The following is a 25,844-nucleotide window of genomic DNA, read 5'->3' as shown; positions in this document are numbered from 1 at the left end:
CATAATGGCCACAGTTCTTGCCATTCTTGCTTAAATCTTTATAGTTTAAGCAAAATCCTCATTAAGGTGGTATAAAATGTGTCTTTAGCCAGTACAGGATCAGTGGTTTCATACAGGACTCATAACAGATATTCAACCAAGAGAACCTAATCAACATAACTGATTGCTATTAATCAGAGGGGGAAATATGCATTTATCAAAACATCAGAAAATGGCTGGCTGTTGCATCCCATGATGTTTTAGACAGAAGATATTATATGAGATACGAGATACTATAGGAAAATATGTAAGAAGCCCAAATGTGTAAATATAAACTGTAAATAATGCTTTCTGCTTCTTTTTCATCCTTCTGTACTCTTTTCCTGTCCTTTTTCAGCAGGATCTGAGTTATGTGATTATCTATGATGATTTTCTTTTGCAGGACTCTCTTCTTTTGTTTCTTTGTTTTTACACTTCTTTTATCCACTTACACCTTTTCCTACCCACTTACTAGTGTAATTGAACGGAGTGTCTTTTTTTATGTAACAAAATTTTCAAAATCTAATTTGAGGGTTCTTAAGACCTTATCAAACTGCTGCTTACCTGAACGTAACTAAAGTTGATTTTAACTATCAGGCTAATGAGAAATCCTTACAGAGAGTTTTCTCACTGCTGGAAGCACTAGCACAAGAATATCCTATGCACAACCATACTTGGAGTTAGAGATGTCAGGTGAATGCACTGGGAGTTGTTTGATCCGTAACAGAATTGCTGCTGTTTGTATTTGAGATAACAGGGAAAATCTTCTATTTCACTTCTGCCTGGCTTGTGTCAAAGAGGAAAAGTTAAAGCAAGTATGAAAGAAGTCATGTTTCCTCTCTAAATTAAATACCACATGTAGAGAGTTGGTGCAAGTTCAGTGAATTTTTTATACTTGTGGTGAAGTAATTACATTTTCTGTAATTACTTTTTGATATTATTATTGCACATCCACTTTACTGCCAGAGGCATTATTTGACTGCTTGTGTCTGCACACATATCTGGCTAAAGTTCAGACCAGAAACATGGCCTTTAGCTAAGATGTTCAATTGTTACTGTAAGCAGGTGAGAGATATACAGCTTTGGGTTTTCTAAACAAATCCCTGCCTTGTCTCATCCCTAGTGCTATTGCCCATCCCTGGGGTTGCTGCTGCAGGATGCTTCCAAACGAGTTGACAAGCCACTAGATTTGAGATTACTATTGATGAGTCCTTGGATATCATTAGTATATGTTAATTACTCATTAGTGCATGTAAATAGTGTGGTGAGTGTCTCTGGACAACACTGTGTGCCTATAATATTTGCATATGACTTTCTGAAAATTCCTCTGTGCTCGTGCATTGGGTATGGCTGAGCTGGAGTCCATTTCCCCATAGTAGCTCTCACAGTGCTGTGCTTTGCATTGGTAGCTAGAAGGGATGTTGATAACACACCAGTGTTTTGGCTACTGCTGAGCACAACATCAGCACTGTAACATTCCTTCATTATTTCTTCACATTTCTTGTGTCCAGCTTTTGGAATGAGAGAAAAATGAATGAGCATTCATTTTTCATAAACTGGAAAACTGATGTTGTAGCTATATATGTGATTACTTCACCTTTTTTTCCTGGTTCTGTGGCTCCAAACATGGCTCTATATTAGTTCCTTAATAATTTTTACTTATATTCCCTTCATATTATTTATCAATCAAAAATATTCATTGCATTAGTTCATTCCTGTTCAACCCTTCAGAAATTTTTCCTTCTCTCCTTAATTGCATATACTTTTGATCAAAACACAGGAAATATCTATTTTGTATGCTGGCTGTCAAAATAAAATGTACAAAATAAAACACAGTATCTTCCTGCCTCACAGTAGGTGCAATTTGTTTCCAATAGCATTCAATGCATAGACAAGAGCTTAATGAGACATTATAGAACAAATGCACTTGTAAATGATTTAAAATGTTAAATACTTAGTATCATATTTATAGACATGTGCAGATGCAAAACTGGTGTTTATTATAGAATTAGAACCACAGGATCACAGAATGGGTAAGGTTGGAAGGGAGCAAGTCTTTTTAACTTTTAGATTACGCACAGTCAGGTACTCCAAATATTGTTGGCAATTCTACAATACTGTCCAAGGTCATGGCTTCCAAGCCTACCAAGTTCCTCAAAGATGAAGTAAAATTAACATATATACCTATGCAATTTCAGTCCCTGGCTGTTACTATGTTAACATTTATTAGCTGGCAAATGTCTTCTTAAAAAAAAGTTACTTCCTGAGAGAGAACTGAGTTAAGTTCAGAATTAAGTCCCATTGTGTTCAGAATTTATGCAGACCCTAGTGTCATCTGACAGGATTTCCATCTCAAACACCCAGGGCAAGGAGTAGTCTCAAACATAACAGTGACTGTAGGGCTCCAAAATAAAAAAGAAAAAACAAAGAAAATAAAGATCTTGGGTCACTAAGTTTTATTGCTTTTGTTATAGCAAGTAGTGATGTGCTGCCACAGGGCTCCTGTATTATTACACTATCATTTATTTTAACCAGTATTATTTGGGTTTTATATCTAACATTTTTGCATTTGTCAAAGGTATTCATGTAGATTAATGGTATTTCCCCTATGTTCTGCTAATAAAGACACTGAAAGAAACTGAGTACTATTTTTATGGGATGTATTTGTCTTCATCGGGGAATAATAGCTCTTAACAGGATTGCAGGAGTCCTGTAGCAAATATCTGTATTTGAATATGATCCCAGTTTCCAGGTCTTGGAACTTGTATCTCTCTCATTCAAAAGTGAGATGAAAAATGGTAGTCAAACCATGATGACTGAAAAGATTTAGTCAGAAAAATTTAGCTAACGGTAGTCTTTGCAATCTCTTTATTTTTATCAAACCAATGTTTTTCATTAGTGTGTTGTGCAGCCAACCATAACGTCTGCTTCTGTACCAAAATGATAATAGTAATATACGAGTTCTTGGTTTATCTTTCACAAACCTGGTAAGAATAGATACTCGTCCAAGATGCTGTTAAATAGTATTTCATTATCATTATCAACAAGACCTGAGCTTAACAAACTAACAGAACTAATTATCTAACAACATTTTCATGTTTGTTCTATTTCTTAAACTGTCAACATTGCAAATGTCTTGTGTATTTAAGAACACCAGCAATTTTTTTTTAATAAATGTGACTTTTTCTTTAAAGAAAATGTTGCATTGTCAAAACTCTCCATTGTCAAAAGGTTGTTTTGCTTATACAAATGCATTAATTACCTACATTAATTTCTTAAATAATATGAACTGAATACTGACACAAGAGGGTGTGTATTGCTTGTAGGGTTGCTTGTGCAACTGAGAATATTTCTTATTTAAAGTTGATGAAGTACAAACAGCACAGTTCAATTGTCCCCATCAAAATGTCTAGTTCATGTTTTATGAAATTAGTCTATGCAGGAAGAAACAAAAAATGGAGTTGTAGTAAAGTATTTGTATTCAACTTCTCAGACTCCAGAATATTTCTTCTAGTGGCGAAAAACAATGTCTTGGGTATTGGGTGTATTGGTTTTGTGTGACAAGGCTTTTGTAGCAGGGGAACTACAGAGGTGGCTTCGCTGAGAAGCTACCAGAAGCTTCCATGTCCAACAGAGGCAATGCCAGATAGTTCCAAGACAGACCTGCTGCTGGCCAAGGCCAAGCCCATCAGTGACAGTGGTAGCCCCTCTGGGATAATGTATTTAAGAAGGAGGGGGGGAGGACCTGCACAACAGCAACTGCAGCCAGAGAGAGGAGTCAGAATATGTGAAAAACAGCCCTGCAGACACCAAGGTCAGTGAAGAAAGCAGGGGAGCATGGGTGCTCCAGGCACTAGAGCAAAGATTCCCCGTGAAGCTTGTGGTGAAGACCACTGTGAGGCAGCCTGGCTCCCAGTAGTCCATGAGGTCCACAGTGGAGCAGATATCCACCTGCAGCTTGTGGAAGGGACTCATGCCAGAGCAATTGGTGAATGACTGCAGCCTATGGGAAGGTCTTACATAGGAGAAGTTTGTCTCTTGTGGGAGGGACCCCATGCTGGAGTGGGGGAAGAGTGTGAGGAGTCCTGCTCCTGAGAAGGAAGCAGCAACAGAAACAACATGTGACTCAGGAGCCCTTCCTTATATTTTCTCTCCCCTGTCCAGCTGAGGATCAATACAGGAGCTTCGGTGGGCACTTGATGTCCACCTGGGGTCAACCTATCACACTATAGCTTAGTTTCTAGGATCTAGGACATATTAAACAGAGCCTTTGCACAGCATGTTTGCTATTACGCATGGATATATTTCATAATTGCTTGTCAATCTCCACATTCTACCTTTTATGCATTACTTCAATAAAGCCCACTTTTCTGCTTTTTATACTGTAACTGACATTGAGAATTATTTACTATCCTTAACTATTCAGCACTAGTTAATTTTATTCTGGTACATCAAAGTAATTTAGTATAAACAAGAACATTTTAATGATAAGAGATGGGATAGTTTAGTGGACAAAAACAAGTCCCAGACAGAATCCTCCTTCTTATCGAAACTGAACCTAAGGAAAAAAACTAAAATATGTCTTTTTCCACTGTATCTTATGATAGACAGGGATAAAGCCTGTGTAAATGAAATAAAGAATTACAGTGCTAGTGGACAGTCATTCATATAGTCCAGAGAAATTCACAGCCTGCTTTCTGCACTTCCGTTAAGCAAAAAGTGGAAAGCATCTGACATGTAGGAATGGGTTTGGTGTCCCTGACATGCCCCACTTGTCTAAATGTGCTGCCACAGAGGGCATTACAGAGACAGTGAGTGTAGAGACAGCACAGGCAATGAGAAAAAGAAGTATCCCAAGAGGCATAATTACCAGTAGTACTGTGCAGAAATCTCTCCTGTCTGACGAAACAAAGAAAAACATGTTTTCATGAGAAAATTTTTGTTTCTGGTGTATTATACCACTTAAATGGTCTTTTTGTTTAGGCAGGAAAAGCAATAATCTTATAATGAAAAAATACTATTCGTACACAAATTCTCCCTATAAGAAGGAAAATATTTAGGGTATCATATCTCTTCTTAGAAAGACTAGCAGCGTATTCATCAGACTAGCACATGGGATTTTTGTTGCCATGACTGCATATAATATCTTAAAAAGATTTGCAACTTGGAATGCATTAAGAGTCTCTAGGAAATATTAGAAGAAAGGACTGCTGGATTCTTTCGAGTGGTGTTCCCACCTATCTGGGAACAAATCATCATCACTCATTTCCACTCCATCTGTGAACATTTTCCTTCTCAAAATTGCAAAATGTTTCCATTAATTGTCTTAGTAGGAAAGTTACATTTATAGCATAGAAATCCTTTAGTTCATTTATTTGAAAACACCAAGGATGACTCAAGAAATACAAGATCTGACCTTGAACAAATCTTCATGGCTAAGCTCCATGATCAAGTTACTGAGCCATATCAGAGGTGCGGTAATACTTGAATTTCCTTGTACTAACTCGAGCCAAATTCAAGGAGATTCCACTATCTATATCTCATGAGCATGTTCAAGAGCAGTGGAAAGTTACTCACCTCAGCTTAAGTGCAATAACAAGACAATAAATGTTACGGAGGAATGTCTATAGTTGGCAATTAGTAACTATCATGCATAATTGATTTTTCACGTTGTATTTTCTTGCCAGTAAATAACCGTCATTAAGGGGGCAGGCAGATGCCTCGTATATCAGAATATTTTAGTATTTGCTTCTCAGATCATAAAATGGCCAGGATATCCATTTGACACTCCAGATAAAACTCTAAAATGCTGACAGCAAGTTTAACTCATTATTCCCATAAGGAATGCATAACAGACCACACTCAGAGTCTCTGTCTATTTGTTCTGAATGTCACCCTTTGTATCATTTCTGTGCTTCACATTGTTGATTTTCATTTTCCTTTCACATATTTTTCACAGGACTTTTTCCTAGTTTTCACTGACCTTGTTCCAACTTCAGGTCTTTCTAAGCACGGCTGTTGTCAGTCGTATATGTGAATAAATTACACGTCATACACATTTCCTGTTAATTGTCTTCTCTCTGCTTCACCCATAGACCTTTCCTAGATCCCGTACATATTATGTTTATGTAGTTATCTTTTTTCTTATTGCGTCCCCCATAAACGTATCCCTTTTTAGCCTGCTCTGTAGTAAGTTAGGATGCTTATAACCATTTTCTTCTTTCTTCCTCTGTTTTTCTATCCTTTCCACATAGAATTTGACTTACAATTTCTTAAAAATAGACATAGTTTATTTTTTAGTTTTCTTGATAAGTATTCCTAGGTATAAAGAGAGCTTTTTATCTAAAAATGCTCCTGCCACAAAGAGTTTATTTGCTTTCCTTAGTTTTTTTTTTTGTTTTCTCGGAAAAGAACAACTTTGGCAAGTAAGCAAGCTAAAATTTGTTGAAGGTTGGAATGAGCAAAGAATTTGGACCCTCAGGGAAGCTTTGCATTCATTTTATAGTGAGGTCTGCTGTTTGGCTGGCCTGTCTTTAGTGTATGCTGTGTGTATCTTCCTCGCACACAAAGAACAAACAGGATTTCTGTCAAAATGGCTTAGCTCAAGTTAACAACAAACAAGAAAAGAATAAAAGTTAGATATCCACAAGAGAGATAGTGTTCCTGTGTCTCCACTGATAATCTAATTAAATTGGAGTCAAAAATTGCTATAGTTTTCACCACTTTTTAGAAAATCAGCGCTATAACAACACAAGAAATAAGTGTCTCAGTTCAGAGTTAAATACTGCATACCAATTAGTTTTTTCATGACTGGCAGCCACAGCTTCAAGCCTTTAAAAGAAAGGCTGACTTTTATTTACTGCTCATCTTAAGAGTAACAGGTCTGGTCTCATATGTGGGATCTGACCATTTCTTCAGCATAGAGGAAATAAGCACTAGCTAATTAAGCATTTCTGAGGTGGATCAAGAACTGGCTAAGTGGCAGAGCTCAGAGGATTGTGACAGCGGAGTAGAATCCAGTTGGAGGCCTGTAGTCAGTGGCCAATGGTATCCTGGGGTGCATCAGGAAGAGCACAGCCAGCAGGTTGAGGGAGGTGATTGTCCCCTTCTACTCAGCTGTTAGTGGCCATATGTCCAGTTCTGGTCTCCTCGGTACAAGAAAGACAAGGAGCTACTGGAAGGGGCCCAGTGGAGGGCCACAGGGATGATTAGGGATCTGGAGCATCTCTCTTATGAGGAGAGACTGGTGGAGCTGGACCTATTTATTCAAGAGAAGAGAAGACTGAGAGGGGATCTCATCAATACATTTAAATATCTCAAAGACAGGTGCCAAGTGATGGTGACAGACTTTTTTGGTGATGCCTGGCAACAGGATGAGGAGTAATGGCTATAAACACAAGAACTTTCCCCTTAACATGAGGAGGAACTTCTTTAGGTTGAGGGTAGAGCACTGGAACAAGCTGCCCAGGGAGGTTGTGGAGTCTCACTCTCTGGAAACATTTAAAACCCGCTTGGACATATTCTTGTGTAACCTGCTCTAGTTGACCCTGCCTTGGCAGGGAGGTTGGACTAAATGATGTCCAGAGGTCCTTTCCAACCCTAACTATTCTGTGATTCTTTGATTCTGTGAACTTAATTTCCTTGAAGTGTCTGAGTAAACAGCTCCACTGTTTTAAACAAATCACTTTTCCCACACACCGCGTGGAGTATGCAACAGCAATTGCATCCAGCTTCATACTGGTAACTTTTAGCACTCTGATTACTGGACAATACCTATTCATGATCTGTTCATTTAAAAATTTAAAGGCCATTTTTATTTCAAGAACTAGAAATGCTAAACTAAAATAGTGGTTATTTATTATGTATTAGTTATTAATAGCTGTAGTTATTAGTAGCAGTTATTAACAGTAAACATTTTTAGTATGTTTTTCCAGTTCCTATTTGAGTTCCTTTTTTAGTTACTTTTAAGTAATTTGATACATTTTTGAGTATAGAAATCAGACATTATTTCTTTAATCCTAAATTATTTGTTGGTAAACATTTGGTAAATTATTTGTTGGTAAAAATTAGATGTAAATATATGAAGAGCTAAAATTTTTCTCCTTACAGTTGCAAGTTATCTTTTATTTTAAAACAAGGAAATAATTTTTCTGGGCATCTCAGTTTTCAGACAACCTTCATTATCATGAAAATGCATTTTATCCTTAACCAAAAGAGTGAAATGAAGCTGAGATGTCAAATTATTATCCTCTCATGCAGTTTTCTGAATATTGCACTATGAAACTTTTAAGACACTTCAATCATGACATGATAGCATGAACTGCTATTCAGCAAAAAGTGCTATTTTTAAATGATGGTCAAGTCAAGTCAACAGTTTCCGTTTTGAAGGGAATTCTACAAGGTTAATATATAGCATTGATTCTGATCTAAAAGACTGAAGTTACATAGTGAGCAGAGGCAGTGGGAAACCATTATATGAATTTGGGAAATGTTGAAAAAATCTGACAATAGTGGTGGGAAAACCTTTTTGACTTGAACAGAAATTTTTCCTTGAATAAAAGCAAGAAATTTCACTGTTGATCTCTGAATCCAGCTTGTCCTAGGCCACAAGCTTAGCTCTCACCTTATCACTGTTCTTTCTCCTGGCTCTTGAGCCAGATCTACTAACAATGACGATTGTGAAAAGCTGTTGCAGTATTTTAAGAATTAAAAAATTTGCAATTATTTGCAACACTGTTTATCTACTGGTGTCATTGTCTATCCTGTTATATCATTCTCTAATAATACAGGCAAAAACCCCATATTTTCCTATTTCAGTCAAAGGACTTCATACATTTTAATGCATTGAATCCTTAAATATCCTAAAGCATGGGTTAATGACATCCCTGTTTTAAAGTTGAAAAACACAGAAATAGATCAGCATTTTTCAAGCCCCTGCAGACTGTAAGTCTCTCATAAAAAAATTAAACTATACAAAATCATTGACTTTTTTGACAGTGAAGGTCATACTGAGTTGGTAGAGCTGTACTGCTTAATTGTGACAGTACAGGAAAATAAGAGGTCCACACCTTTGTCCTGCCTTTTCTCTAAAGTGATTCTAGGGCATGTAAAAGTTATGAAAATGCTATTAAATTGGCAACTGATTGACCATGTGTTCTTTGAACATAGAGAAATTTGAATTTTCCCACAATTATTTAATTTTTACTTGTAATAAAGCAACACATTAGCATGGCTAAACCTGAAATTGAAGCTTTATATGGACAGTTATCTGGTATCTAAGAGGGCTGTGGAGAAAATGGGGTTTTGGTTTACTGACTATGTTTTGACTATAAATAGAACAAGACAAGAAGTCTTGTTTCAGCTCATGGACTTGTCCATTCCTGTTAGCCAGATGAGTAAAGGTCCTCTGCTTTTTAGGCAGGACCCTTAAGCTTAGGAGAGCACACTTACCCCTTTCCCTGTCCCCATCTCCATCATACTTAGGAGCGCTTCTATTTTAGTCTGTTTCCTTGTTCTAGAAAGACTGAGAGTAACCCTAATGATGCTACTGATCTTGATTTGTAACTGGAAAAGAATAGAACAGAAAAAAGACAAGACAACACTAACTGGACTAGAATAGACTAGACTAGAAGGTCTAAACTCAGATTTTCATCTGATCAAAGGAATAGTGTTACGAGGAGCTGAACAGGAAAACTTTACTCTGGTAAAGGGATTCATCTCCTTGGGAGACAGATTATTAATAATAAGTTTAGACAGATGAAAGAAAGTTTTATGCTAACAATTTTTTCTGCTTTTGCCTGGCTCAAATGTGCCAGATAACAACTGCTTCATTTTGGGGGGCTTCAAGTCCTGTTAAACTTCAAAGCAAGTTAGGGGAATTCAGCACTTTAAGAAATGATGCCCACAATTCTCCTCCACCTTCAGTTTTGAGCAGCTGTGTGCACATCATCTATTGTTAGCCAGGGAAGCCCACAGGGGAAGGCTACCATCAACAGCTTTCCAACATTGGCATGACATGTCCACCGCAGCCACCTGTTGGGGTTGGGAAGCAGGGCCCTGCAGCACTGTCCTGAGTGGTGGGTCAGGTGCCAGGGCAGTGCCACAGCCCACACCATTGCCTTCACCAGGGCCCACATAGGCAGTGCAGACCCTACTCTGATCGGCAACAGTGGTGGTTGGGGTTTGCATGCTGAAAACATACAGCTAAGTCCTGAATTTTAATCATGCCCAGTTGTCCACTTCCTTGTTTTTATCCCTGTAGGATTTTGCATCCTCTGAAACCAACAAAAAGATCATATTTTCCTTCAGTTTCTGAAACCCCATCATTTTTTCCAGACTTTCCATTTCATGCTGTTTGAATTTTATTAAGATCTTCTCACACAAAAGCAGAGTACCAGCTATATGATGCCCTGAGGGATATGAAAGGCTGTTGCCATAATGTCACAAAGCTCTGGAGACAATTTATTTCTACCAGAAGCTCTTTGGAGGACTGTGGCTAAGGTTATAAAATATCTTAAATGTTTACAGCAGGGATCTTGATCTCCATTGGAATTTAATACAAAACCTTTTTTTTGTTTTAATCTATTAATTGGCACATCATGTTAACACTGATTAAGTAGTACCTGTCTACAAAATGAATTATATTTTATTTACATCTTACAATGAAGAAAACTGGGTTTTATTCCAGAATTATGGATAATGTCAATATGGATAATATTAATTATATATTTTTAAGACTATGACTTTCTTTTCAACACTCAGTTGATCATTTGTAAGTATTTCCACCAGGTATTTTCCAGAAGTACCTCTGTTTACTCTTTCTGCCTCCAGTACTTTTTATTCTTCCCAAACACAGGCATGCATAAGTTCTTTGTAGGAGGCTCACAGCAGCATGTCTCCTCCAGTGAACAGGGAAACATTTTGTAAGTGTTAATAAGATTTTATTTTCACTGGTCAACCTTGAAATCAAAAGCAACTGCTGAACCCCAGCAGTCCCTTAGCAACTCAACAGTCCTACTAAGATGACTTTTGAAATAAAATTATTTAGGAAGCTGTATTCTAATTTGACAAAAAGATAAGTCTCATGAAAAAAATTATTCCATTTCCTAAAAACTGAAATATAATTGTGTGTGTGTATGCATGTAATATAGAAGGAGATGTATATATATATACAAAAATTAATTAATTTAATGTGAAAATATTTTGTAAAATTCAGTGTATGAATAATCATACAGAATCTGGGATACAAATTCTAAAGATATGTTAGACTATTTGGGACATATTTTAATAAACTATTTTGTAATTCTGTATGTTTCAGACTTTCTGGGACCATGCTGAAGGTGCTGAGATATTAACAAAATTCGATATTCTAAAAATAATATAAACATCCAAAACATTAAAGTAATCTGGTGTTTTAGGCAAATCTAAATCCTCCTGTTGTTGAAGCATGGTGTACATCGGTGACTAAGTCAACAATTTTCTATCACAGATAACTGAAAATCTTTACTGGAAGTATCAGGCCAAATAAAAAGGATTTTTTAAGTTCCATTTCTAAAATTGCAAGAAGTCGATAAAAATACAGAAATCAGATACTGCTAATATGATGGAACTACTAATATAAATCCATCAAATTGCAGCACTCTTTAACACCATATACACCCTCCAACAATAATCTAACATTATTCTCTATTCCCATTTCCTGTATCACCCAGTACTACTCTTCTTTCTCAAAATAATACCCCACTTATACCACAGATAAGGATAGTAGCAGTTGCTCTCTCAAAAGAAGAAAGTAAATTTTGTTTCTGGAGGATTTTTTTCGTTATTTATCTTCTTATATGACAGAAATACTGCTCCCATTCTCAAATAGACTTTTGTAGAATGGCTTTTGTAATTATCAACATAGCTTTTGATGTTGCCTCACATAAATGCACTGAGATAGTTATAATTTAACCCTTTTAACGCTGTCTTTCCATACAGCTTCTTTGTAATAATTAACCATAATAAAATTTTTAATTGGTCAGCGTTCTTTTAAAATGTCAGATTTTCAAAGTCATGATGTTCTATGTTCTTCTGGCATCAGTTGATTAAAATAATTAAATTTATTTCCCACTCACCAGTGCAGACATTTGGAAAAATGCTGGTAATAACTGACTCTTACCTCAAGTTTTTATTCTATGCTAAACTTGCCTTTCACTATCCAGACGATGACTAAAACTGAATTTAAAGATTACATTCATGAAGTTCTGCCCATCTCTTGGGATTTTTCTGTCTCCAATTATAAGAATAACTGCAAATGTTTGTAATTTCAGAGTTTAACTACAAAAGTTGACATTTTCCATTGTGAGATGTGTACTTCTTATAGTAGTTAGGAAAAATTACATAGTATTCATTTTTTTTCTTTCCATTTTGCCTAAATCTCCCTGCAGGATGTGTGACACAGGAGAAGGGCTGTTCACGTTTCAAACACGGGAAGGAGAAATGATATATCAGAAAGTCCATTCTGCAACACTGGCAATAGCAGAACAACATGAAAGATTAATGATGGAAATGGAGCAGAAGGCAAGGGTAAGGTCCTTTCACTAAAAAACTTTAACCATATAAAATTGGTAATAAACCAAAGAATTATGGAGTAACAGCAGTCTGTTGATTCAGCTGCAGTGATGGTATTAGCTGTGTGGCTAAGACAGAACAGACTTTCAGATTTATGTATTTTCATGGTCAGGTATCTTCAGCACACGTAAGACAATGATCTGTTGTTGGTGACTTTTTTGGAACAGTGGATACCATTAGACATGAGATCCATGGTCACCCTCTCTAAAATTGTGGCTCTGTTACTCAAAGATTAAGCCTTTGTGTGTTGACTATCGATGAATGAGTGTTAATTGTGCCTCATGGCCTCACAGGTGGAAAAAATACCACTATAAACACTCGCTAGGTGACAGCAAAAGTGTTCGGTTGTTGTTAATGCCTGAAAGAAATTATTTTCCCTACGTTATGATAAGCAGCAATGCAATGTTAGTTCAAAAAGACCTATTTTAATATTAGTAGTTCAGAATTTCAAATTTGCGCAACTGATGTTTAAATGACTACTAGTGAAAAGTTTGGGGTTTTTTAAGACAGTAAGAAAAAAAGTTTTCTCTGTGTTCTTAGAAGTAGAAATGGTCTTTAACAATCGTTCTGGAAAGCTACCTTTCAACTGTGCTTTGAAAGTATCTTTATATTCACCAGAAAGGAAATATATGAGGAGGCCAGGGAACCTGGTCTGCACGCTTTTCTTCTCAGATGACCACGTATCTTCTTCCCTGGAAAGGGATTTGAGGGTAATTGTACCATTTCCAGTGACTTTCTCTTCCTTCCTTCCCTCATGATCCTATCCCCCCACAATCCACGAGTGTCAAAATATTTTCTTCACAGTCATAAGACAAAGACTCTTACTAAGAGCAACCTTAGACCCCAATGTTCAACTTCTCCTAATTACTCCTCAGAGAAGTCTATCTTCCTCTATTCACTGAAAAATAAACTTGAAAAATACTTAGATTTCCACACAAATCTCTTATGTTGAATGTTCCTCTCAGACTCTGCATGTCTGTAAGAAAAATCTGAGTTGAGAAGACATAAAAAAGGCATTTTTTGGTGGTTTATGGAGAAAGATAGATGAGTTTTTCCATAAAACTAGACAAAGTAGGAGCATTTGCATAGTAGCTGAGATGACAAAATTTGGCCATAAAACACAGGAACAGGAGAGTTCACAATCAAGATTACAATAAGTTTAGGGATACAGGAGCAATTACTGGAAAGCCTAACACAAGATGGAGTGAGTGTAAGTGCATGTGAAGTAGTAGAAGGGCTGGCAAGAAATAACTGAATTCTACTGGGCAAAAAGTGATTGAATAATAGTCAAAAAGCATGAAAAACCACCATTATAAGTATGTTTGCTTTTAAAGTGTCCACACCAGTAAGAGAAATTAGGACATTTTCATGCTGCCAAAGAACTTAGACCAGGATCATAGAGGATTTTTCTTTCACGGAACCATCACTTTCAGCTCTTCCTGTCAATTATCAGCTTTGCTGCTTAGCGAAGCCATTTCCATTCTGCCATCGGATGACTTCCTTAAAACCTCATTTATGAAGGCTGTGGCCATATGGTGCGTAATATCAAACTCCGAGAGCAGGCTGAGAAATAGAAATGACTCATCAGCCACACCGTGTAAGATGTACTTGGCTCCTGAACGAGGCTGCACTGTGATCTGCAGAGGGAGATAAGTAGAGGCCCACATAGGCTACTGTAGGCTGCATGGAAACTGTGGGTTGTGTTAAACAGGCTGAAAAGCCTGATTTTATCCTTCAACTAATAAGCTAATGTTAGCTTGAATTTAGAAACTCCGCTGCTCCTGACTGACACGGTAATGAACATTTAAGGGGTCATCTGTGTCATCTGCAACATTTGACTTGCATTCATATTAGAAACAAAACCTGAAGATATCAAATAGACTAAGTATATATTACATAGCTTTTATCAAGTATAATTGCTTCTCCAATATCTAATTTCAACAGTTTCACCAAAACCTATGTATATTTTTTCCATAAAATCTGAAATTAAAATGCAGGTAAAAGTATATTTTAAATCAGGGATTTAGCTGCCATAAGTGTCTTTCAGTGATTTTTTTTTACTGGGGTAACCTTGATGAACTATATAGATAATGGTTAATTTTCATAATGAATATACAAAGTACATCACCTTAATAATAAAAAAAAGCAAAAAATAACTCACAAAACACACCAAAAAAACCCCCAGAAACAAATTCTGGTAGAAGAAAAGAGGTAAAATTAGTTACTGCCACCAGAGACTTATCAGATAAAGGTATTGCAGGCAGCCACAGGCCACACTTACTCCATTTATGGACGTCTCAGCACACAAAAATTCTGTTTCTGAATGCTAAACAATAAATTCGTTTTAATGCTAAGAAATCTTTTGCTCAAGCTAGGTAACATGCTGGATAACTATGTTAATAAAAGAGAGACTTCAGAAGGAAACTAATTCTTCCCATTAGTGCGTGGACTGGAAACAAAATTCTGTTCTGTGGCAGTTCATACAGCACCAAGTCTGCCTCATTGTCACCCTGAGCAGGAGAAGCCCAGTCAGTTTAAACAGGCAGTCATGTGCACACTTTCATCTTCTGCTCATTTGCCTTTCAAATAATCCTTTCAATAATCCCTTCATAACACTTGAAGAAAGACCTGAAATATGAGATCAATAGTCACTGACATAGGTGTGGATTCGAGTTGGTTGTCAGTTTTACTGAGATCAAAGCAGACAGGATTTTATTCAAATATTACAGCAAAGTGGACAGTGATCTAATTTACCTCAGGTGGTTTTCTTGATTAAGTTTGAAACATTACACTGGCAGAGCTATAGTGTTTTATGCTCGCTTTGTTTGGGACAATAACAAATTTGGGTTAATGCTGGTACTTAAATCTAAATTCTTTTCAGAGAAATTGTTATCTGTATATCCGCTTTTTTCAGTCTTTGTTTTTTTGATGAATCAGTGTAATACAGATGATAATTCTGTTTTGTAGTTGTTTTGCATGAGAGAGGGCAATATCGCAGTGTTTTGTTAGTGGGTTTAATTTCAACATAACAAATTAATTAAAAAGAACAATGATAGTCTTTCTATTTACATGATATTATTTTTTCCTGTTCTGTTACCTATAGGAGAGTGTCAGCAACTCTGTTTTTATCATCTGAACAATCTGCATTCTTACAAATCTAGTGGTTTTTCCCTCTCCCTCCCCTCTCTGCTCCCTACCCACCTTGTTTGGGTTTTTTTTATGTAATGTTTAGAAATCTGGTTGGATTGTCAGTCTTGAAATTACTGTGAAAAAAAAAAAAGTATTAGCCTCAAGAATAGCACGTGTCCCCACTACCTGTAGTGTGGTGTTGAGCATGGAAAATGCATTTCTGAGTGTCTTAACAGCCAGCTCTATCACCCTCCCCTGTCCCCAGGCTGGACTGCAAGCTCCTTTTCATCTTCCTTTCTGTTAATTTAGGTGCCTATCTGACTCGGTGAGTTCAGTTCAGTTTGTTAATTTGGCCAAAGAAAACCCCAAAAACACCTAACTAAAAGGAGAAGGATTCTGCAGGTTTACTGAACTGAATTGGTTTACAGGCAGCAATGAACCATTATATCTTCTCAGTTGACCCGTCCTGAGGAGAAAAGGAAAAAGAATAATTCATGCTGCATAAACGCTTCACTTACATAAATACTGAGTATCCTCCTCCTTGCAATCAGGAGATGATGTTCGGTTTGGTGATCTTTTTTAAAAGAATCTCAGTTCAGATGGTTTTCACACATCAGCATCTGAACAGTTGTACTCAGCAGCACTTGTCTATCTAACCTCTGCACCAGGGTGACAACATGCCATTGGAATTTTAACACCTGATTTCCTCTCTAATGCCAGCTTTGATCTTCTGCCATTCAACCTCCACTGAAAACACTCCTGATATAACTTCTGCCCCCACTGTTGTTCAAGTATAAAATGGGGGGTTAAGAGCTGTAGATTTCCTATGTTATGACTCCACATATGAGGGAGGCATGCTGAGGAAATATTCATACCTTTGTAGCCCTATAAATTACTTCTTTCAAGAGCTGCCAGCAAAAACTTATTATGCAATCTCAAAAGAATAAAAATTTACAATGTGTAAAAAAATAACTCTAAATAAGATAGCACTAAAGTTGATGTTAACCAGCTGAAGTTAATCAAACATGAATAAAACTGAAGTATAAATGCAGGAATAAATGATAATGGCCCAAGTTTCATGACTTACTATCATTGAAATTTTCTATGACACTTGTTTTACTTTAGACAGCAGAGCTATAAAAATGCCATTTTAGATTGTGATCTTTTTAACATTTCCCAGAAGATAAATACCTCTATGAACATTGCGTCTGTATATTTTTTCTTCTATTCTCACTATTTACAAGTCTTGTTTAAAATTCAACTTAATGTAAGTGGAAAAGTCATCATGACAGATTTCTGTCATTTAAAAAAAGATAGTATCAGTGAGTTTTTATATTATTTCTTTAAAAAACATTATTAGGAGGGAAATAATAAATGTGTCAAAGAAGACAAATATCAGGCAATGGAACTGGGCTTAAGGAGAGGTTGAAGAGGAAGGTGGTTAAGAAATAAGCCTGAGAGTCATTTAATCTTTCTCTTTCTTATCTGAAAAAAAATGAAGAGGGTAGCAGTATTTCATAAGACTGGTCAGAGGATAAATATAAACTGCTGTCAGACACTATTAATAAGAATGGAAATAGAATTAAGAAGGTTAATGAAGACTGTCTTAGGATCAGAAAAAACAACTCTGTATCTGGAGAAAATAGCATTGGTTTAATAGGGAACTTTTAATTTATCTTTGTTTTGTAAACAAGTCTGTATTATCTATAACTTCACATATTTTGAACCTGATCACAACCTAAATACATACTAAAAACATTACAGGGTCGAACATCATCAACAGACATATTAAACATTCTAAATTTCAATTTTAACATGACGGTTTCAATTTGAAGCGTCCTACCTTTTCCACTGCATCTTCAGAGCTTTGACTGGTTTATTTATGTCTCTGTGCAATGGTATGCCTATCACATATTATTTTCAAGTTGTGAAGTATGGGAAATACTAGTGGATGCTGCTGACACAGTGAATGTAAGAAATATTTAGTTAAATACATTTTATATGTTTTTGGGCTTCATTTCAGCACTGCAATTTACTTAATATAACAAAGCCCCTTTATGTTGTAATTCTGCCTAAGTGCATTTGAGTTGACTCAATACCTGAAGGAGAAACAGAAGAAAATTCTACAGTTCATTCATAGATGATCCCATGTCATGACATATTGGTCTCTTAGTGTGTTTTCTTCTCTTTCTAAATTATATATAAGCTCAAGTACTGAGATTCTAAATGCATATAGTCATTCATAAACTCATGTACTTTATGGAAGTTAAAGTATAGCCTCAGGTCAGTTATTCATTCATACTTAGCTCAATATTGTTCTACACTTCCCATCTGAAACTACTGTATGATGTTGCTGTATAATGTTTGTTTAGAAATTTTATAACCCTGTAAAAAGCTGGCTGCTTTATTGCAATACACAGTTGGTGAATGGTTTACTTGATTCACGTGGGTGTTGTGAAGCTTTTTTCTGTTATAGAATTGAATAGAGTAGAATAGAACAGAATATTTCTATCAGAAAGGATCTGCAATGACCATCTAGACCAACTATCTGACCTCTTCAGGGCTGACCAAAAGTTAAAGTAAGTTGTTAAGGGCATTGTCCAAAGGCCTCTTAAAACATTGACTACCTTGAGGTATCAACCACCTCTCTAGGACGCCTGGTCCAGTGTTTGACCACTCTCTCAGTAAAGAAATATTTCCTGATGCCCAGTCTAAGCCTCCCCTGGTACAGTGGAACACCACCGTGATCAGTTTATCCACGACTATCTGTAAATTTTGCCAAGATTAAAGAATGCTGGATTCTTTTTTTTTTTCACATAAGTGTATTTTTGGTTTTCAGTTTTGTAAAACCAATTCCCAGAAGTATCAGTAATTTTCCATAGTGTTCTTGGTTCATTAAGCACATAATGACATTTTTCTTGATTTTGATTTTTCTATGAGAATTTTTAAAGAATTTTCCCAGACTCCTTGTTAGTCTTCAGGCTCAGAAAACTTGTGTGTACTTGGATGAAGTAAATGCTAAACTTACATCACAAGTCTATTTCTAACATTCACCACTTCATAAGAAAGTAGAGGGTTTGTGGGTGTTCAGACTGGGTGACAGTTAATGATTCTTCCAACTGGACCTCCTTTATTTTTTAATTCTAAATAAAATATTGTCTTGAATGTAGATTTATTTCAATGGCATTTTTTCAGAGACTATTAGTCATATCAAAATACAGCAGCAACATTCAAAAAGTATGTAGCAGATGCCATTCCCTTTCTAAAAGAAAATACTTCATCCCACTACGAAATTTAAACTTCCACAGCCACTAAAGTGTCATCCTATTTATTCCTTTCTTAATGAGTCAACATCTTTTTTACCCCCTCTTCCTCTGTGAGCTGCAGGGGTCCATTGTGCCCCTATACAGCACCTCGAAGGCAGAGGGAGGTGTAAAGATGAGGTGTAAAGATTCTCCGAGGTGTAGGTGTAGTTGTAGGTGGCTGGTGTTCCTGGATGTTTGCTGTTTGTTTGAATGAAACCACAGAATAGGGAAAATCCTCACTGTAGTAACAAAGGGTTAGTGCAGCTGCTTCTAGGAAGTGTTAGAGTATCGGGGTGGGGGGGGAACAGAACTATTCATCATGTTTCAAACACTGTAGACAACATAGAGGTTTGTGGGGTGTGTAGGTAAGTCGTGTGGGTAGGTGTGAGAACAGAGCTGGAAAATCCTTACATAAGAGTGTGTCAAATATTTTGGTAGTTGGTGATGTAATTTCAATGTTGTTTTGCCACTTGAAAGCTAAATCTTTGGATTTTTTTTGAAGTGGTAGTAGTCATGAGGGTTTTCATTCAGAGTATGGTGGGAAAAATTCAATTCTTAATTTGATACAATTTTGAAATCTCTCTTATCTGTAGTCATAAGGCTGGATGATCTTGAATGCAAAAAGATAATTCTCAAAAAGATAATACTCTAAATCTGTCCTAGGCCTAAAATCCCAGTCCCTTACCACATGGATGTGCATCCTTACTTAGAAATTACTCTCATTCTTTCCTCCTTAAAAATTTCTGGAATAATTTGTATACTGTTACAGTATTCTTCTAGCTTTCTGTCCATCATGCAACCTAAGACTCAGATTGAAATCTGCCTTCCTCCTTATATAAAGTATGAGGTGAACTAAAATTTGTATTAAAAGTTTTGCAAATGTGTCTCATAACTAAGACAATACAATTTTTTATTTGCAAGGAGCCTGTTGCATCCTATGAATCCATCCTAAAGTTGCATACATGAATCCTATGAACATTGTTTTCCCTGTTCACCTCAGTGATATGTGTGCATGCAACTGGGTTGTACTGTGAGCGTTTCAATTTAAGCTGCTATGGTCTGGTTAGCTTGTTTAAATGCAACAGGGCAAAGATATTTGCATAATAAGGTATCCGAAGATGCAAAAACTCCTGAGAATTTAGCATGTAAGCACTTTAAAAATCACTGTAGCCACCTATCTACGTTTCTAGGCACTGTTTAAAGAGCTATTTCTTAAAAGTCAGGTATAATTTATTTCAACTTTATGAAGTTGCATTTGAATATAAGAGGATTTGAAGGTTGGTGACATAAGCACATTTGTGACTTTTTTTTTGCTTTTCTTGTGCTTTGCAGAATATTGCATATTTGCAGAGCTAAAAAAGTAGTTGGAGAGGCACTGTCAAGCTGAAATTCATATTTGTTTCCATAAATGCAGAAAACAAAGAGCCAACAAACTTTTCCCTGAACAAAATTGATGATTTGTTTAGCAGTCTTATTTGCTGAAAGCTGTAGGTGATACGAGTGATAAATTAGGAATGGTTACTGTAATTATACGGTAGTTGTTGCATGCCTGACTGAACCCTCTATGGCTATTCCCAGCCCTCTCCTTAACTTACCTCAGAGAAGCATTTAATACGGAAGGGAAGTTTTGTTTGGCATTGTGTACCTTTAAACCAGCTTGCTTATATAATTGTGCTGGTAGGTTTATGTCATCAACTCTCTTAACAGAGAAGTGGGTTATGTTGACTTAAGTATTAGTAAAAAGTAATACTGAAAGCACATCACCAGTGGGCTTAATTTATTATTAATATCATATCTACTATTTTCAGAAAAATGTTTCTTATAAAATAAACTGAAGTAACTATAGAGCTTCTATTATTAGTAGTAGAAGCTGATGAAGTTATCTGACGCTCTCAGGAGACAGGTGTTATTATAATATTTATACTAATGAGTAAAATGAGGCACAGAAAGATTAAGGCCAAATTCAACTGCATATGAATTGCCCAAGGTCATAGACTAATCGGCTGTATGCTAGGAATAGCACAACAACAAAACAATAACAAAGTAAATCCTGAATAGTAGTCAATTGCTTATTCACAGAAGAATTAACTTCTAAAAAAGGTTTTTTCATACGGTTTTCACCAGTCTTTTGAGTTATAGTATCATTCTGTGTCTCCTGTCAAGCAAGGCCTTCCTCTGTTTCAGCAAATCTGTTTAGGAGTTCTTTATATCACCCAAGGGAATAGTTAAGGCTTTGCCTCTGACTAATAAGAAACTTCTTTATCAACGATTTGCAGAGGGGCAAAGTGTTTTTTAGAGAACAGGAGAATTATAAAAAGTAATAATCTGAAACGGGATCAAAAATTCTCATAACAGCCCTAAAGTTAATCTGTAATTCCCTCCTGTGCTTTTTGTGCTTTGGTTCATCAGGTACCTGTTGGTAGGACAAAAATTAGGTGAAATTCACCCTATGTCTTCAATTTTTTACTTCTTTTTATAAAGATGACAGGGTTTTTAATGTGAAAATTATTTATGATAATCTCTCTGATTATGTTTATCTTTCTGATTATGACTGAAGAGAACAAATATTGAGTATCAAAAAAAGCCATATCTGAAATACAGGAACTTTTCCAAGTAAATGCAGTCTTTTGATATGTATTTATCAAAGCCTATCCAGATAGGGATTGGTTCTGTTCCTTTTTTCTGTCAGCTGTGGGTTGTTGTTCTCATGTTACTGATATCCCATATCATGCTGGCCATGCTAAGAGTTTTTATTTATCAGTTGTATAGGAATCTGGTTCAGGAGAAGTGTAAGCCAGTAGTACAAACTATAGACCCTGTGCTGTTTGTTTGACATTATTTCACTTACTAGAGTAGCTATATTATACAAAGATGTGCAGCTACGACAGTCAGCAAAATAACATCAGTTTGACACAATGGCACAGCACAGCTCTCAGATTTTCAAAGTTATTGAATATAGGATCAGAAATATTGGCATTGGAAGGGAGTGCTGGTGGTCAGATCATCCAGTTGTCTGTTCAAAGCAGATATGGCATCAAAACTAGATAAAGTTACCCAGGATCTTATCCAGTCAAGTTTTGAATACCCACAACAATGCAGATTATGGCTACTCATGCCAGCACTTCACTGTTCACCTTGTGAAGAATTTTTCCTTAAGTGTGTCTCAAATTTCCCCTGCCATAGCCTGTGATCTGTCAACTCTTGTCCTTTCACAGTGCATCTCTGGTAACAGTCTTCTCTACAACATACCTTTAAAAAGAGAGAGAAAAACTGGAGTTAGATTTCTTTTAGCCTTTGCTTTCTCACTGTGAGTAAACACTGGACACATCCCTCATATTCTGCTTCTTAGTGGTTCTCTGCCAGGCTCTCTCCAGTTTGCCTGGGGCCAAACCTGAAGACTTCGTGCACGTCTCTAGACTTCCAGATGTGGTTTCACAAGTTCCAAATAGTGGGGAAAAGTGACTTCTCCCATTCTGCTGGTCAAGCTTTTGCTAATGTGGACCAGTGCGTCACTAACCTCCATCACTGCATATGTACGCTTGCCATTCATATTGTCACCAGGACCACTAGATCCTTTTTGCAAAGTTTTTACCCAGCAAGTCAGTCCCCAGGCTGTACTTGTGCACACAGTTGCCCTGACCCAGTTGCAGCATTAACATGTCATTGCTGAACTTCATGACATTCCTGTACGCCTTTTCCTCTGTTTTTCTGAGGTTCCTCCTCCTCTTTGAGTGTTTGACTGTTCCCCCTGGTTTGATGTCATCCCCAAATTTGCGAAGTTGAATTCTGTCCCACTGTCCACGTTGATTAAGATGTTAAATGTAGTGGAGTACTGTTCCATCTAAACTGCAGGAAAAGGTTTTTCAAAAATGTTTCAGCTCCACAGCATTCAGCAGCAAGGAATTAATGAAGATTTTCTGTGCTATGTCAGAAACATACATCGCTCTGTTTCTTATGACTGTCTCAGGGTAAAAGCTGCTAGTTTCATAGCATATTCAGTCTGTCAGAATCCATTTCCATAAAGGCAGCTGTCAGGCAAGATTCATATGGATTCATATGAGTGGCTGTTGAATACATATGTCTACAGTCTTTGTGATTCAAAATCCATTGACAAATAAGCATAGGTTCTTCCTTGTAAAATGAAAGAACTTGTAGTCTCTTCATTATTCTTATTTCCTAGTAGAACATAAGTGTAAAAGTTGCAATTGCTACTACCAGAGAGGTTTTATAAAATCCTTGGTAAAAAGATGGCATTTCTGTAATGTTTCCCACATATTGTGTGGTGATCACCTTTACATACATTTTGTATTACATGAAGAAAAAAAAGCAATGGAGTTACAGATTTCCATGGCAACAGGTATAATTCTGTTTCCTTTGTTTCGTGAAGCTGAAACAGAGGCAAAAGATTGTTTCATTAAATGGTAACTATGGATTTCACGGGGATTGAGTTATATGGCATATGGTCATGCATCTACAACTTCTACTGTGTCAACCAACTTCTGCCAACTGATTTTTTGTCTGAAAATGAAATTAGATGAAGAAAGGTTGCTAATGGTAGGATTTATTAGACTGATGCAAGTATGTAGAAAGATACAGCAATCAACAAACACTTCCCTGTCTCCCGCCTTTCTAAACTGGATTCCTAATGTGCAGCATCAGTAAGGAAGCAAAAATTTCACAAGCTTCTTTTACATGCAGAATTTTGGATTGTAATTCAGAGCATCTTGTCTCTCACTGTAAGTTTTTTCTCAGCTATAAAACCCCATATATTTCCCATTTTCATTATGTATATTTATTTAGAAGTGTGTGCGTTGCTTTTTAATGATTGCTTATTGCAATTTTAAAACAGCAATGTCAAGAATGCTCTGGCTATATCTATCTATATGCATGATCATGATGTGATTCCTTTGTATGAGCACACACAGTGGAAAAGAATTATCCTTTATTGTTATATACCAGCATCTCAGTTGATTTTAAATCTGTCAAAGCTCACTAAAGGCAATAGAGCTGCTGAAGTAAATATTAAATTAATTACGATTAAATTTCCTTAAATTAAATTAATGTATTTATTTGTGTGTTCATATGTGCAGGCATATTTTTTAGCCCTCTCCCTACAAAAACACATTACATCGCACATACATAACTAGCCCCAGTATGTGGGATTTAAGACGAATTTTAAATGCTTAAAAGTAACTAATTAAAAGGAAGTAAATGTGTTCTTTTGGAAGATATTGAAGAGTCATCTGAGAAGACTTTACGCCCTAATAGCAATTTTTATGTATTCCAGGTTTGCTATTTCTTCTTTTTAATTCAATTGTCTTTGTATGACATATAAAACTAACTTCTGAAAATGTCAGAAAATAGAGGTCAGCAAGACTATGTGTGTTACTGAATACTGGAGTCACGCACTGATAAGCTTAATAAGGAATATTCATGAAAGGTTATTGATGATTATTGTTTCAGCAAGTATTCAGAAAATAGTCTTCCTGTCATTTTATTAAAGTTCATTGGTTGGCAATTTCTGTATACTGAAATGAAGAAGCTAAAAGAAATGTGATTTCCACAAATATGTGTAATTGGAAACTACTGATCTGGTTTAGACAATAGAAGAAAAACTTCATAAGAAATTTCATGAAGTCCAAGTCATTTACTTCATCAGAAGTAATGAAAGTCAAATGACTGTGCATTGAATAGTGAATGGAGATTCTAGCATTTTTTAGAATTCAGATTTTTCAGCCCCAAGCTTCTTCCAGTATGGTTCTGCCAACTGGGGAGAATGGACAGTCTATGTTCATCCATATTTCACTTTTGTTGTTGCATGCTAAAGAGTGTTTTTGTGTTCTCCACTGAGAGACATTTTTTCATACCATGACTTCTACCATACCAGTTCTAAAACTGGCCAAAGCAGCTTCTACAAAGTCAGAAAGGCTGTCCTTACAGTACTCTCAAGTAAAATACTGGGACTTCAAGTGTCTTAAATACCTGTTTAAGATATGTCATATCTTTTGGTAAGTAATTCCATGCAAAAAAATTGCATACTTTGAAGACTTTGCCAGAGCATATCAAGTTGGGGTCAGACTCTAGCAGCTTTGTAAGAGAAGGGAATACTCAGCAGAGCAAGGAGAGGGAAAAACAGACAGAGGAAGGAGGACAAGACTTTGCATGTCAGCACTGATGGCAAGCCTCACTATTTTTAACTTTGGCTTGACAAACCTCATGAAAGAGCATCTTCTGGAATACCATAACTGTCAGGTTGAATTCCCCAAAAAACACTTGTTCTGTTTGAAGAATACCAGCCTTTGTTAATAGTCTCTTTCTTTGATCTCTCCAACCAATGCATTTCAGTCTGTTCTTTCCAAATCCAACTTACTTATCCTTGCACTGTTCAGAAGACAGATCTGGCACTCTCCCTATTCAGTAAAACCTCCTCTATAGTTTTGGAGATGATGATCACAGACTGGCTGAGGATGCAAGGGACCTCTGTAAGTCATCTTTTCCAACCACCCTGGCTCAAGCAGGGCCACCAAAGCTGGTCGCCCAGGACCATGTCCAGATGTTTTTTTGAATATCTACCAGGTGAGAGACTTCACAACCACCCTGGAAAATCTGTGCCACCTAACAGTAAAAGTGTTTCCTAGTGTTCAGAGGGAATCTCCTGTGTTTCAGTTTGTTCACATTGCCCCTGGTCCTGTCATTGGACACCACTGTAAAGAGCTTGGTTCTGTCTTCTTTGCACCCTCCCTTCAGGTATTTACAAACATTGATAAGATGAAGCCTTCT

The 25,844-nt window shown here is 36.5% G+C and overlaps 1 protein-coding gene across 1 annotated transcript in view; it reads left to right on the top strand.

The window, feature by feature from the left end:
- Window positions 1-25,844, top strand: part of DOK6 (docking protein 6) — a 249,244-nt gene that overhangs the window by 161,790 nt on the left and 61,610 nt on the right. Inside the window, exon 6 of the mRNA XM_051774530.1 lies at window positions 12,447-12,585. Within this exon, the coding sequence (XP_051630490.1) occupies window positions 12,447-12,585 (139 nt within the window). The remainder of the gene's footprint in view (window positions 1-12,446; window positions 12,586-25,844) is intronic.

The sequence above is a fragment of the Manacus candei genome, unplaced genomic scaffold (assembly GCF_025592945.1).
Source record: "Manacus candei isolate 608988 ecotype Guabito, Panama unplaced genomic scaffold, ASM2559294v1 h1tg000008l, whole genome shotgun sequence".
Taxonomy (NCBI): domain Eukaryota; kingdom Metazoa; phylum Chordata; class Aves; order Passeriformes; family Pipridae; genus Manacus; species Manacus candei.
The sequence above is the reverse complement of the archived record's forward strand: the minus strand, read 5'-3'. Positions and strand labels throughout refer to the sequence as shown.